The following is a 15,775-nucleotide window of genomic DNA, read 5'->3' on the forward strand; positions in this document are numbered from 1 at the left end:
TAATGATTCATAACTTTGTTTCTTATTGTTTATATAAAGTTTTTTTGGCATACCTTTAGAATAGGGAAGAACATACTGAACAGATGGAGATTTTAATGAAAACTATGTGTGTCTCTCTGTAGATTCCCTTGCTATTACATTTCACAGGCACTGGGGTTACTGGTGTTCATACTGGTGTCCACTGAAGATTCTGTGCCTATTATAGATAATGTAAAACTAAAGGTGGCAACCCAGTCTTAAATACACAACTCTTTGTTGTCCATGGTGTCAAATACATACAACCTTCAAAACCATAGTAATGTGCATGGACATTCTGCAGCATATTATGTCCACCATTACACAATATAATATAAACAGCAGCAACACTATTCCAATAAAATATAAATTGCAGGAACATTGTTCCAACATTTAATGAAATGCAGAGCAGGACTAAACCGCTGGAAAATGAACATTTTGTACATCAACCAAATTTAATGAATTGCCACTTAAATGCATTATGAAATTTAGATTGTTGTTTGAGAAAATATGAAGCACAGAGGCCAGCAATGTAAACTCAGTGTTCCCTTTAACCAAATCCAACAAAACACACTGTAGGAGCACGGTCAGGCCACAGAGTCTGCGAAAGCATTTAGGCATGTCCAACTGCAAAAACTCAACGTGAAAGTCAACACGCACCCTAACGGACCTGCTGTCTAAACATTGTCCAAGCTTAAGGGATTACCTTTTATGAGGCTCGACCCCCTAAAAGCCACAACATGTCATATTTTGACTAATGTGGACATGTTATTAAGGGATATCATGATGTCAGAATTGCAATCTAAAAAACAGATTCTACGTTTTAAGTGGTTTGCGTCTCAAGTGCTGTACTAGACCAGGCCGATTCTCAAGGGCAGGGTCCAGAAGCGCTGAGGAAACAGGTGTCTGTAACTGCACGGCGGCTGACAGTGCGTGGAGGGTGCGTATCGGTGTCGTGAGTGAGGTCCAGCGCCTGCTTATCGCCCCCGGTGAGTCACGGCCAGGCCCCAGCCTACACTTTAATCACGCTGTTATCAGAGGAGGAAGTGAGCGAAACGGAGGAAGGCAAAACAAGAGGCCTGCGGATAAGCTGTGTAAACTACACTAGAAGAATGATGGGGGCCTAATTCCACAGCACTCGAGTAGCGTGTTATCAGCACCGGGGCGAGAGAGGCACGAGGACCTGCCTTCGGCATGAATAAAAACAGAAATGACTTACGCTGAAATCCCAATGCAAATTCCTCAGCAAAGAGGAATTGGGTGTTCTCTGATGGCAAAGATAACCAAACCTTTGACACAACCCCTTCTATTCTCATAAATGTAGCACCATGAGTAACAGCACAGACTCCATGTGTAGACAGTAATAAATCTGTAATATAAACCTTGTTATCAGAGTAACGGTAAGTCCCAGCAACCCTCTGTCAATTCCCACCTCTTAAGAGGATGGCCTGCAATGTTCTTCCCTTTCCCACTGTGAATATTTAAACACACCCCACATACTTTTAACTTTATGAGGTTGTATGGTAGCTGAGTTGGTAGACCACAGAGGATGAAGTATGTATGACTTTTCTGGCAGGACTGTTTTGTGGCTTTGAACAGACAGGCATATGTATTCCCTTGGCTGCTATTAATGAAAATATAATTTTAGAGTTTGAAATGATAATTCAAATAACACTCTGGGACTTGAAAATGAACCCAAGCACATTGCAGTAACCACTGCCAATCACGCTCACATCCAAAAGCCAGTGTTCCTTCTAGTTTGATTTGGGGGGGGGGGGGGGGGGGTTGGGGGGGTTGGATGCAAGACCCTTTATTAGACATCTTACGTATAACCACTCCCACTGAAACTAGAAGGGTAGTCGAGGGCTTCTGTGCGGTGCCAACATTGCAAACACAAAAACATCTACACTTGTGCAGGCGAGGAGCACTTGAGGAGTTCCCCAGACATTCCCTGAAAGTGAAGCTCACACTCATACTGGGTTAGCAGGGATGGGCCTTCTAGATAAAGATCAGTGACTCACGTTGGCTCCTCCGAAGCAGTTCTGGGCTCCTCCAGTTCATGGGCTTGTTTTAACCAGGGCAGCTTTGCTTCCACAGGAAGCTTTTCTGGAAGAACAGTGAATCCATCATTCACCTCGGCCCTTGGAAGGAAAGCCCCCTCCCTACAGGAATCCCTATGGAATTCTTGTTATTACCAACAGTATGGCCTGCTGTCCTGTTTCTAATTTGTATAGTCAAGAAAACATCAATATAACATTGTCACAATAGAGGCCCCAAAAATGCAATAATTATTTTTGGTCACCAAGCCAAACATTTCACCTTGCTTCATCCAAATCCTTCACTCACTTTAGCTATCCTGTTTCAAAAGAAATAGATAGGGGAACAGAAAGGATCAATCAAACACTGTTCACTCATAGGCAGACCCAGCAAGCGATCACAAAGTGCTTTATCTCTTGGATATGCGAGCAATCAGGCATGTTACCACCATCTCTGCTGTTGCTCTTTTTCTAATCCATCCTGTTAACTGTCAATAAGCTAATAATGACCTCATAGTAGCTCTCAGAACAGCCAATGCGATCAAGGCAACAACTTAATATTGATGTATTTCCAAGCATGAATCTTATTCTCATGAATCTTATTGGGTGTTGATAAGTTAGTAGAGCTTTTAGAGCCTCCATGTGATCAAGTGATATTTTCGTCTAGCACAGAGCAGCACATTGGCAGTCACTTACTCGATAACCGTGGTAACCTTTTTTACCCCTGGAAGTCTTTCATACTGCCTCTGAAGCTCAGATGATTAGTACTGCATGAAGTAATTAAAGTCAAATAACTAATATTTCTCATTTTACCCTTAGTTTTATGAATAAAATGACATATAACTCCTAAACATCACTGTTTTTACTTCAGTATTGCATATTATTTCAAGGTGATAGCTGCCAATGTGTGAGTGACACATTCTCCCATCAGGCCGATGACAGCGGAATGACTGGAGGCTTCCCCGTCTGGGAAGCCCAGCTTACTCTTTGGACTGCCTGTCAGTCAGCTCTTTAAAGAGCTGGCCTCTGGAGGGCCAAGGAGAAAGCAGGCAGAGCACACAGTGTGAGTATTAACCTGTGAGACTATTAGAAACAGATGAGGAAGTGCCCATGAGCTCACAGCGGATTATCAGGGAAGCTTTTAATCCAAAAAGACCCCTTCCATGGCCTGGGAAAACTCTTGTCTCAGTTGACTATACAATGCCTTTATCACACCCTGGCAAGCTGGCAGACATCACTCCATTCAGCTTTGTCAACCCAATGCCCGAGGGAGCTCCACTTTCCCCACTCCAACAGAGACATTCTCTAGGTGAGACGGTCAGCCATTACACCCTCATTTTCACACACGGTACACCGTCACCCTGCAGGGGGAATTACAGCCCCCGGACTGGGGGTTCACGGGAGGCCCATACCTCGAGGCTTGAGACATGCAACGGGCACCAGGCAGTCTTCCTTAATGTGAGGCTTCAGCCCTGCAGTGCACCCTCCGGTGTGCTGCCCTCTGTGATCAATGCACAGAACCACTCTGTAACGCAAGCCACGGCCACAGGTAACTGTGCACTGCAAAATTAACAAGCCATTACAATATCTCACTCTACGGCCACAGGTAGTTTGTATTTTTTCAACACAGAACATCAGAGCAGCATATTTCATGCATTGTAGTTTGTCACGTATACTCAAATGTCCAACGATTTTAATATTGCATTCATGCACTCTCAAAAATAAAGTGGAGGTACAAGGATCAAATTTCCCTAATGTACCCTGAAAGTAGACATTAGTTATCTTTGGGTATGAATGAGTACATTTTCCAAGCAAAAAAGGTAAAGATCAATTATATATTACTGGCAAGGGGTACAATTTCATGTATCTATTAGGCACCCCCACTGACAAGGCACTTTTTGATGTTTAATTCTGAGAGTGTATAATGGTTTTATTATGGGCCTATTAAAAGTGAGAAAAGTGTGTGTGATAATGATGGCAGGTGCAGAGAGCAGCGTGGCGTGTGCTCACCTGTGACCACTCCATGGCCATCCACTCAGGACACTCAAAGGTGTTGCAGCTCTGCTGCACCTCGGGCCGGGCGGAGTACATGCACTTCCACTCCTCCACCTGGGAGATCTGTCCGTGGATGTCCTCCTCTACGCACACCACGCTCCTCTCCTGGCTGCCTCCCCCACACGACACCGAGCACAGGGTCCAAGGGTTGTGCTCCCAGCTGGAGAGGACAGAACACCCATCAGCACGAGCAAACCAGTTTCTACAGCTTCATCAGACAATCCATCTTCAAAACCCTGAGGAAGACGCCGTAGACATCAAAACGTCAGTCTTTCCCCCTGTTGCATTAAACGGTGTGTTCTACTCTGAGCTCCAGTGTTTCTTATTTCGGGCTAGTCCCTGTGAATTTGTCCAGGTAAGGAGTCCTTATTTATTACTTAATTGTCCTGGCTGTTGAGCACCTTATAGTCCTAGTATAGCTAACCGGCCTGAACAGTGTTGGGGCTCTCCCTTTTTGCACCAATAATTACACATTTGGAGGAGAGTTGGCTAACTGCTGTAGGAATTTGTTTTAATGTAATCAATTTAGACCCACAAGGCTAGTTCAATTAGCCAACTGCTTAATTAAGTACTTTTTTAAATATTTTTACAGCTTTTAACAGCTTTTTTTTTTACTGAATAAAACGTAAAAAATGGCAGATCTTGTGGCTATACAGTTGGTTACCTCTGCTTTGGAAACTGCACAGACCAGTCTCCAGAATATTTTGGTAATACCAAAATATACTAGAAAATCATCGCTGGCACAAACACATTACTAATGGACACACTTCACAGACCTCAGAGATAAGTATACTCACCATCAACAGTCAACTCACCACCAATACAGAACAAAAAGTGAATATATAACTTATCACAGACAGTTCACCTTTAGCAGGGACAACTTACTTTGAGCTTTTCCATTCACAGAAACACCATCTCAACACATTCTCAGCTTTGACGCAACTATAGACAATCAGCATGCAGTAGCTTCAAAAACAGAATAGAGAAAACTACAAGTACAAAAAAATATACATATTGCCTTTGTCAGCACATAAAATATAATCCAGTAGATAATGCAGAGGGTGCATATGAACAAATTGAATGCCTTCCTGCATTAAAGGCTCATCCAAATTGCTTGTGATCACACAAAGGCTGCCTGTATATCACTGTGAGCAAAGTATGGCACTGCAATTGCAAACCTGCACAGTATGAATAATGGCCCTTTGGCTAGAGATGAACATGTTTCGCAAAGGATGTCCAAACTCATATATCAATGGTGTAGTGGTTGTATTTATCCCATAGAGGATGACGGAAAAACGCCCTGATACCAGGGGTAATGATTACAGCTTGAAGAACCAGCTCCCTATCTGAGAAATAAATCAGATCTGTACAGAAACGTGTAAAGATATAAGACTGGATTTTTATTTGCAACCAACTACAATCAATACATCCTGACTTACTTTGAGTGAGTTTTAAAGCCTGGAGATACTTCCCTGTAGATAATGTGCCCGTTGAAGTATAACTGTATATACTGGAACTAGATTATACATACCTAAACATTTTGATGCACTTACAAACATTTATGTTCGTTAAAATGAAAAAATCAAGTATTTTCCTCATGATATAAAAATCTGAAATTCAAAACATATAAACGTTTTAGTGTATAACTGCCATGTAATAACCTGTTGCCAAATGTTGCTCTTGAAAATGAATGTTCAGTTATGTCTTGGTTGGCTACATGCAGGTAAGTTCAGCTTCTTCAATCTGCTTTCCTACCCACGACAAGGCAGAGCAAGAGGGAAATTGGTGACCATTATCATCAGAGTGAACAGTGTGGCTTTATGGCCATGGAACTCAATACACTCACAGAATACATTTTCCTTTTGAACTCAATGGAAAACATATTCAGGGGACCTTGGACCCTTCATGACTTTAGCCAGCAAATGTGTTCTATACTGTATCAGCATCATTTACAGCTGAATCTAGTCCCTCCCCCCAATTCCCATAGAGATCCATTCAAATGCAAAGTTTTAGTATTGCTTGTAGAACAATCTGAAAATAAGATATCCAGACTCTGGGGATGTTGATAGGTCACACATATTAGGAAGTCATGGTATGCAATGGATATGCAACCAAATACAAAACATGACTATTTCATTTGACACTATGTTAATTTGTCTCAATATATTGAAATGGGGGACTACATATAAAAAGTGCTGTAATTACTACATGGCTGCGGGTCAGATTTGATGGACCTATTGGGTGCCAAGCATTTAAACCTTTTTATGCCCTTTTGTACCTTTATTTATTTATGTCTGAGAATGTGCACGGAGAGAAACAGGTGCTCACCGTGGAAGGGGCTGGAAGTGGTCATACGGCATCACCTCTTTGAAACCATCGCTGGACAGAGAGAAAAGGGCAAATCACAATTAGAGCCACAACAAAGGACCCGTGTGAATAGCACACACCCCGGACAGCAGGGGAAGGCCTGACGCACACCTCTCAGGACAGGGGTCCATGCTGCACTCTTTCAGCTTGGGCTTTGGCTTCTTGTTCTCCGGGTAATTGCGGCAGTGGTGGTCCGGCAAAACGCGGTCGAAGCGGATGTCCGTGCACTCGGCCGAATTGAGCTGGTAACCTGACAACCCACAGGCACGTTCACCACCCTTAGAGTCACCACAACAAAGCTCCCGGAGAGCTCATCGCAAACAAAGAGGGATTGCTATTACCTCCTCCACACGTGACGGTGCAGGGGAAGAAGTCCGTCTCCCTCCACTGATATCGGATGGGCTGGTAGAACATGAACTGAACCACAGTGTCCTTGGGAGAGACATACTTCACCTGCAGTGAACCAAAGGGTTAATCCCATCTGCAATACCCAGCACACTTCTCAGTCCCAGTGCACTCCACATTAAGTCAAAATAGGCTGCTCTGAGTGCCTTTAATGCCAAACAAAACCATCGTAAGCTTTTATGGTCGCAATTAGTCTTTGTGGAATCAAACATTGGACCACAATTTAGTTAAAGTTGTTTACTCAGAGGCATTATTTTGGCATCTCACACAACAATGGGAAGGAAGTCTGATAAAATGCAGCATATTTTCTAAACTAAACAATTCTAAAGTGGATCATTTTCTCTTTAGGCACAGATCCAGGCCATAAATAACATTACATCACCTGTTCCACATGATGTACAGCATCTCAAGTGTTACTTGCAATGAAATGTCCTCAAGACTGAATCTTTAGACAATGATGATTATTAGAGCAGTCATTTCATACTTCAATTTGCCACAGAAGTGAGTCACTTGAACATTGTTCAATGCTGTGGTAGCACCAGCGGTTAAGGTTGAGACCAAAGAATGCATCATTTTTATATTCAGCTTCTATTCCTGGAATGTTTCTATGCCAGGAATAGAAGCCATGGCTTAGCTTATTCTAGCATGCATTATTGTGCTGACACCAGTAGAATACAGAAGTTGTTTCAAGCACAGTAGTGTCTGTGCTTTCTATTATATTTTACATGTATACCATTTAAGGTGAAAACCTCCCTAACAATAATGTTTTCACAGCAATTACTTTGAAATTACTTTTCAAATACATTAAAATGATTCAGTGCTGGTCTCACAGGTTTCGGTGTGTTGTTCTAACGAAGTGGCTACAGCTTCACTCAGTACTCCCCGCAAGTACTGCTGACTCTGAGATATCTTTCAAACCTTAGGCTTTTGAAGTTCACCACAACTAATATGGTTTTGAAATGACTGAAATAACTGTAAGTGTGACAAACAGTTTAAATATGTTTAATGTGATCAGCATACATTTCATTTTCGGTTTGCCTTGATTGGGAGGAGGGGGTCATCCATTTTTCAAGGACATTTTGGCAATAATGTGTGGAAAACCTGTGAGATTTTGAAATGCATCTAAAAAGTAAAATGTATTAAAGGGATCCAGAAAAAAACGAAGAAAACTGAAGATATTGTAAGTTGCAGATATTTGGAACTACAGTGCAATAAATTACACACGGCATACCCCATTTTAAGGAAATAAATCATTTCAGTTAGGGAATAAAAAAATTATTTCTGAAAGATTTATTCTATTGGCAGTGCTGCCTCAAAGTCCACTGGGGAGAGTGAATCAAAAGCTGTTGCAACTTTTGGAAGAGCACATAATCTAAGTAACCTCTCGAGAAGCACACCTAATTCGTTTTGCAACTGCAGCAACAGCTTATTACATATATTCAGATAAGCCTGGATTTTATTGGAGGCTATCAAAGGCATTCAGGGAGTATGATTTTTCCAGTCCTTGCCTTGACGATGAAGTCTGCCGTTAAAGGTCCGTGGGCCCGTAATGTCTGTCGATCCGAGCCTCTCTGGAACTCCACAGTGGTGTTCTCTATGATGTACTGGCCAGGGGAGCTGAAGCTGTGCTCCTCTTCCTTCCCCTGAAGAGTGTGTGACTCCAGAACTAAAGAAGAGCGTGGACACACACAGCCAGATAAAGTACACAACACAGGCTCCAACTCTCCTGCTCAAGCAGTCAATATATTCACAGAGTCTACTGCTCCCCAACCCTCACAATCTACGGTTATGCTACAGTAACTGCACAGAACTATGCACACACATAGTGACTTGCATTGCTCATGACTCAACTTTATAGGAAAACGTCTGGTGAAGTAATGCAAGTAACATCTAAATGCTTTACCACACTGAAACGAAACTGGATATAGACACAAATTGTTTTAAATGGAGATGAAAAGACATTGAATCTTCCAATGTACCTGTGTTTAACAGCGTTTGACACAACATCAACATCCATCCAACCAACCAACCAAAGTAGTGAACATATATTGTGATGAGGTATATGCATAACCACACAGCACATCTGTAGACTACAGATGTCCTGCTTGAACTGGGAGAGCTACAGAAAGTAAACATCAATACCAGATAAAAGTCACAGTCACAAAGGTGCAGTGATTCACCTTAGCGGAACCCCCTAGTTCCCAAGTGCATTGCAACATGTTGCCAATGTGAATAAATGGGGTTATTTTAAGTGGACAATTCAGTGGATCATTGACGGTACTACATAAAAATAATGAAGGGAGGGTGGTGGCTGCTTGATTGGACATTACAATAGACCTCATCTCGACAGAATGCTTTCCCATGAAATTTGATACCTATCCTCAGCTGTCCGCTGATGCAATCTCAAGATGTTTTGTTTTTTCTTTTGGCAATGTGTGTCCATCTCACAGAAATGTGAAGATTCATCATTTGGTGAGCATTAAAAGCTTCCCAAAATTATATTTGGTTAGACTAACAGATAGTGACATGTGACAAACATAATGAATTATTTTAATAAATGCCAGACCTTTTAAAAATTAACAGCAGTGTGCGATGTCTTTTCAGAATGGCTTAATTATGGTACAGTTGAAACCATTAACGGATAAATTATTGCTGTATCACGCATTTGTAATACATAAAAGGGATCAAGACAGACTGCATGAAAGAAATACGATCATACATTTTCAGACTAGCTTTGGAAAATATTTACTTTAACTTAAGTTCATGAACCAAAGGCATGGGCTCTGGGGTTTCTAAATCTTACAAAGTTTTTTTTGCCCCTTTGCACTTTGGTTAGCTTTTCCATACAGTATACATATTATTAGTCTCTTGGTAGCTGAAATGATCTGTTAATGTAATTTTAAGGTCAGCCGGAGCCCATTTTGCAGCTTCCGACCAAAAGAAAATTGCATGTACACCTGGATCTCACCGATAAAGCAACGGCCAGCTCGTGTGAAAATGGCAGAAGGTGAATTTAAGTGCTAATCTGTCTGTGGGAATAAAATGGCAGCAGCAGTCTCTAATGGACCACTGTGTGCAGCTGCAGGCCTACAGCAAAGCCCCCAGATTACCGGCCTGTGTCTCACGGAGCTGGACTCCTGCAGGCCACACTGTGGCCCCTACTCAGCCTGCAGTCTGTGAACACAGCCCCCCTGGCCCTCCACAGACATGCGTGTACTGCAGGATGGGACCAGCAAGCTCAGCCTGCAGTCTGTGAACACAGCCCCCCTGCACCTCCACAGACATGCGTGTACTGCAGGATGGGACCAGCAAGGAGACATCCGCCGAGTCTGAAGGTTTCAGGCTTTCCAACCTCGAAAAGGTTCCACAAGACATGCGATTTACTCTTGTGTTCAGCTAGAGTAAAATTGCCCCATTTTAAGGAATGTCACCCTTGCGAAATGTCTTTCATAACCAGTCACTAAAGAATGTAAATTTGGTTCTTGTTTTATGCGTTTCTAGTTGTTGTTAATAATCTGCATTTGCTTTATATCTTTCTGCCTGTATTGTTTCTTTGAATAATATAAGATAAAGATTAAACATAATTTTGAATGTCAGTTCAAAACAATAAATTACCTATTTCATGAAAACTTTGTTTATTTTCATTTTTCACAGATAAACAGTTTATGCAGCCATGCCTTCATTTTAGCAAATTTTTATAACTCATATCTTTATCACAAAAAATTAATGACACTTTCATTCTCACAACGGACATCTAGAGTTAATGGCAGCAATTTACCATGGAGAATGTTTATATTGTTTGGAATAGAGATAAAGATAATATATATGCAGTGGTTTTGCATACAATTTATTTCTGTATTCTTGGGTATGTATGACCCACGCTGAAAGTTTCACAGGTGCTGATAAATAAACAGAACACAAGGTTTAAGGGCGACCATATTTCAGAGTTTTGATGTGGGAAAAGTGATTCTCGCAGAGCTCGGGGGCCTGAGCTGCACTGTGATAGGTCCTTCCTCTTAGCATTGGGCCAAACAGCTGCCAGATGGCTACAGGAAGAATGACTGAGGGAGGAGGGGCTGCTGTAGGCTGGCTTTAATGTCATTCAAGGATTGGTCCTATTTATGTTGAAAAGAGTCCATTTGCCTGGGAAAAGATATCTGCAAATGAAGTTCTACTTAATGGAATCCTGTTCAATTCTCACATAAACAGAATGTCCAATGGCACTGTCAGTTCCACCAAATAACCAAATACTTTACAGTACATAGCCCAAATGCAATATTTTGAAGAAATATACCACAGCCATTAAATAAGCAAGCAAAGCCTGACTCGGTAATGGTAAACGTCCATTCTAGCACATAATTTGATAATTGTTTGAAAGCCAGCTAGCGAGAACGGCACAGATAAAGCCTTACAGACACATAACTCATCTCGGGAGCCTGAGAAAGGGCCACTGGCGGGATCTGTTCAAGGTTTATTTACTGTTTCTGATCCATCTGGAGGAAAACCACTCTTTAAAAACCTGTAGCACTCTTTTTCTTCCAAACATTACCGATGTTTCAAAGTTTAAAAGAAACAACTGTCGAAGTGCATTGTCCATTATTCTTATAATTACATGAGAGTAAGGTTTGCTGCATCAGCAGGTTACATCCCACACTGAAGGCCAGTGAAGGACCTTATGCACGAGAGGTACAGCAGAGAGTTTACTCACAGATGGCATCGGGCCCCTTGGCTATGATTCTCATGCTACGACTTCCCAGGGGAACTTCAATCACAGTCTTCACAGCTGCAGATATGGGCACAAAACAGGAGGCTGTTACAACCTTTCATGTGACTTTATACACTGTTATTCACACGTGTGGCAAGTCGCACATGTTAATAAATAGTAAAAGCTATTTTTAAATATTTAAAAGCTACAGATATGTATCCTCTGACTGAACAACTGATATAATCAAAATTTCCAAACAAATAGCATTCATCTTAGATTACCAAGAGCTTCTCTTGGCTGATTTAATATATGTGGAGCCACGCGCTCAAAAATAAACCCGGGCAGTATTTTTTGTGGTCCTCATTTCCATCACAGCGCATGTTGGCATAATAAAGTCTAAATAAATCAGGAGGTAGTGACAGTGAGGGATTGTGGGAACATAATTCCCAAAGCTGTTTTACACTGAAGCTTCAACCTTGATTTATAGACTGACAAGAATACTGTCAATGACTAGAATATTCTGCACATTAACAGAGCTAAATAGTAGTACAGTTGCTGTTTTGTGAATGTTGAAAAGAAGGGATTTACATATGAACCAAAGCCAACAGTGACAACGACCATAGTTAAAATTGTTTAACAAGGAGAAAATTAATGCTAAGAAAAATGAAAATGAAAATAATTTCTAGTATTTTTGAAGGGCAGAATGAATAAATTAATTTCCCAAATATCAAGTCAATCATATCATAGAATGTGAGGATATAGTATATGAAATTCTAATCTGTTGAATTTGATCTTATTACTGAATGGTATATGATCATGGCCATGAGGGAGGACTAATTAGTCACAGATTAAACCTTAATTTTCATGAAAACGATATATTTTGTGAAGGGCCTGAATCTTTGGTTAATGAAATGTTCCAGTGTTTTGTCAAGAATATCCTGCATTTGTAAGGGCTTAGAACATTCTGCAAGTGCATATTGGAGAGGATTAACTGTGCTCATGAATCAGGAAGAAATAAAATAAAAAACAAAAAGCACAGCTGCCCTAATTCGTCCTGGGTAGCCTCCTACTCCCGTCGAGGAACAAGTGAGGTCATGCATCATATACCCGGAGGGGGACGAGGGGTCTAAATGTATCTGGTTACAGACGGTTTCATAGAACATCACTGCTGCTTACATGCACCGCCTGTAACGTGAGGAAGAAGCTTGAGGAGTGAGCAGGGAGCGATAAAATCTAATCTCTAATGAATAAGCACCTCTGAACGCTCCCATTACAGCTGCTTCCATAGCCTGAGGAGCACCTCTGAACGCTCCCATTACAGCTCCTTCCAGAACTCCAGGAGCACCTCTGAACAATCCCATTACAGCTCCTTCCAGAACTCCAGGAGCACCTCTGAACACTCCCATTAACAGCTCCTTCCAGAACCTGAGGAGCACCTCTGAACACTCCGATTACAGCTCCTTCCAGAACTCCAGGAGCACCTCTGAACACTCTCTTTAACAGCTCCTTCCAGAACCCCAGGAGCACCTCTGAACACTCCGATTACAGCTCCTTCCAGAACTCCAGGAGCACCTCTGAACACTCTCTTTAACAGCTCCTTCCAGAACCCGAGGAGCACCTCTGAACACTCTCTTTAACAGCTCCTTTCTGAACCCCAGGAGCACCTTTTAATGCTCCCTCTCTCTTTGTGTCTGACCTTGTTTAAAGCATGGAGCCTCCTCCCCTCTCGGGGCCGATAAGGGAACGGCGCTCAGGCTGCGGAGTGTTCGCGCATGCCGCGCGGCAGTGGGGTATCAGATCTGAGGCGGAGATTAGGGTACTCAGACCTGGCGACCGCTCTGTAGAGGGGCTATAAACGGCGTGTAATGACGCTGCATTTTTAACGACGCACATTAATCACTCTGCGCCGGCGGGACAAGCTCTATCTCAGGAATGTCTGATGGAGCCATGGGTCAGGGCTCCAGTCTGCTCGCAAATGCTGTGTCATATCTACCCCTGTCTGTGTACTCCCAAGCTTTTGACCATTCTCACAAAAAAGAAAAAATTGTAACTTCACCCTTCCTTGGAGTTACAGCTCAGTTGGCAAGCTGGGACAGGCTAGAATGCTGGGATACCCATTTTATACAATTAAACGTTACTTTTTTAACAAAAAGTCTTCTATACATTCAGTAACCAAATGCATCACAATTGGTAATTACTTTAATTTAAGTCTGAAAATAGGAGTACATTAATTGTAACGTGACACTCCCCAGCCAAGGCATTTCAGAGTCAGGCAGGAAACATAAGCTCCATTGAAGAGATCTGGTGGATGGACTGTAAGTTCGGCAATAACTAACTAATTTGCCTTCCAGAGAGACTGTGTATAATGACGAGGTCAGACATTACAGAACCAGGTCAGCTATTTTCAGTGCATGCCAGTGGAGGACGAACGGGCCTAGTAATGCAGCTAAAACGTTACAATTGTTCCACATTGTCTGTCACACTGATGACTCTTACAGTCTCACAGGCAAACAGAGGCCAAACGGATGGCGACCATAGAGGTTTTCATCAGCACTGCTCCACAAAGACAGCTCACAATGAATCAGGCCGACTGCGTTCCATTTCACAGCAATTTATCTTGGTCTTACCGCAGCGATGTACTCTGTGCTTTCTTTGTGCTGAACTTCTCAAAAAACCTCTCTGGCCACAGCCTGCATGCCCTTGTTTTGTCTGCTACTATAACAGAAACATGGGCGGCTCGTCCAGTTTTATATTACCGAACAATTATACTGCAACGATCTGCGGCTGATGCAAGATTTCAGCAGCCAACTGTAGCCTTGTAAAGACCTTCAGGACTCTTACCCAAGAGGCAATGATACTGTTTTAGGGAGAATAATAAATTGGCAATGGATTCCTGGCAGATATTTATTGATTCCATTTCCACCTTCCTTGCCACAACATTTCAGATCTGTCATATGTTGTGATTTAGTCTTGAAATATGACACAAATCAGCGAAACAGTCTTGTATTGTCTTATTCCTCATTGGAAATGTAGATCCGGTTAGCACTTTAACATGCTGGAAAATGTGGAATGTAGTGTCTTGAGATGAAATTGGGATGAAGTATAGCAGATAATATTCAGTTGGACACTGTTAGTCTCTCAGGAGGGGGACATGAGAGGAAATAGAAAACACTATTTCTCCTCCCCTCCTCTCACCAGCAACTGGTATGCAGTAAGCTTTGAAGAAATGTATATGGAGTGAATTTTCATAACACACAAAGGAGTCCTTAGATGATCCTTAGGGCCATCCAAAAATGCTGAGGCAAGACAACGTTAAATGCTCTGCTATTTGCTGTTTTGTTTTCATTTAGCAAACATTTTGTTATATTGCGCATATAAAGTATATGTTGAAATTAATGTATTATTTTGGCCTGGTATGAAGAACTTATACTTTGCTGAATAAAAATACATTTGCAGTGTTTTGTACTGTATGTTGGGTACAAATGCTTGTATAGATGCATATGGTTTTTGTACTGATGCATTATTACTTGACAACAATAGTACATTAACATTTGCAAAAAGAAATGAAAGAAATGCTTTAATTGAATCCAGAAGCAGGCTTGAGGACCCAAAGGGCTAACTGTGGTATGTGTTAAACTCACCTACCCTTACAGCTTACAGACAGGCCATAGCTCTGACATACCATTCACTACATTCAGACATCCCCCAGACACATACGTATGCATTTTAGTACAAAAGTGCTTTTTCATTATGTATAACTTTATAACTGTTTCATGTTATACAAAATATGTTTCACGTATAAGAATGATTTCAGGTCTTGGTCACCTTCCGTGATTAAGGCACATTAACTCATGCAAGGCGTGTGGTTTAAAAAATGTTTGACTGTCATTTTCAGCCGTTTTAAAACCAATTTCCCCCCTCTGTAAGTGGGCAATGCTGCTGCCAATTACACAGAAGGAAAACTGCCAAAGCCTTTGGTGCCCCTAAAATAATCATTTTGGAAACAAGTACTGGAATACATGAGCATAATAAAATATGTCTAATACCATTTAAAAAGTTGTCCTTCAGTGGCCTAAAAACATCGCACGCACTCAAATGTGATCTTCAAAATATCAATGAGGAGGTTGAGTATGGCCTATGATTGCAAAATGACAACTGCAGTGGAATTAAATGTTGCTTTAGAAATAGTAAA

The 15,775-nt window shown here is 41.7% G+C and overlaps 1 protein-coding gene across 1 annotated transcript in view; it reads right to left on the reverse strand.

Annotated features, from left to right (window-relative positions):
* Positions 1–2,032: 2,032 nt before the first annotated feature.
* adamtsl3 (ADAMTS-like 3) overlaps positions 2,033–15,775 on the reverse strand; it is an 85,542-nt gene continuing 71,799 nt past the window's right edge. Inside the window, exons 8-15 of the mRNA XM_061246114.1 lie at positions 11,587–11,661; positions 8,387–8,544; positions 6,815–6,926; positions 6,585–6,723; positions 6,435–6,485; positions 4,062–4,266; positions 3,464–3,611; positions 2,033–2,121 (exon numbers count right to left, since the gene is read on the reverse strand). Of these exons, the coding sequence (XP_061102098.1) occupies positions 2,033–2,121; positions 3,464–3,611; positions 4,062–4,266; positions 6,435–6,485; positions 6,585–6,723; positions 6,815–6,926; positions 8,387–8,544; positions 11,587–11,661 (977 nt within the window). The remainder of the gene's footprint in view (positions 2,122–3,463; positions 3,612–4,061; positions 4,267–6,434; positions 6,486–6,584; positions 6,724–6,814; positions 6,927–8,386; positions 8,545–11,586; positions 11,662–15,775) is intronic.

This window comes from Conger conger, chromosome 6, assembly GCF_963514075.1.
Source record: "Conger conger chromosome 6, fConCon1.1, whole genome shotgun sequence".
NCBI lineage: Eukaryota > Metazoa > Chordata > Actinopteri > Anguilliformes > Congridae > Conger > Conger conger.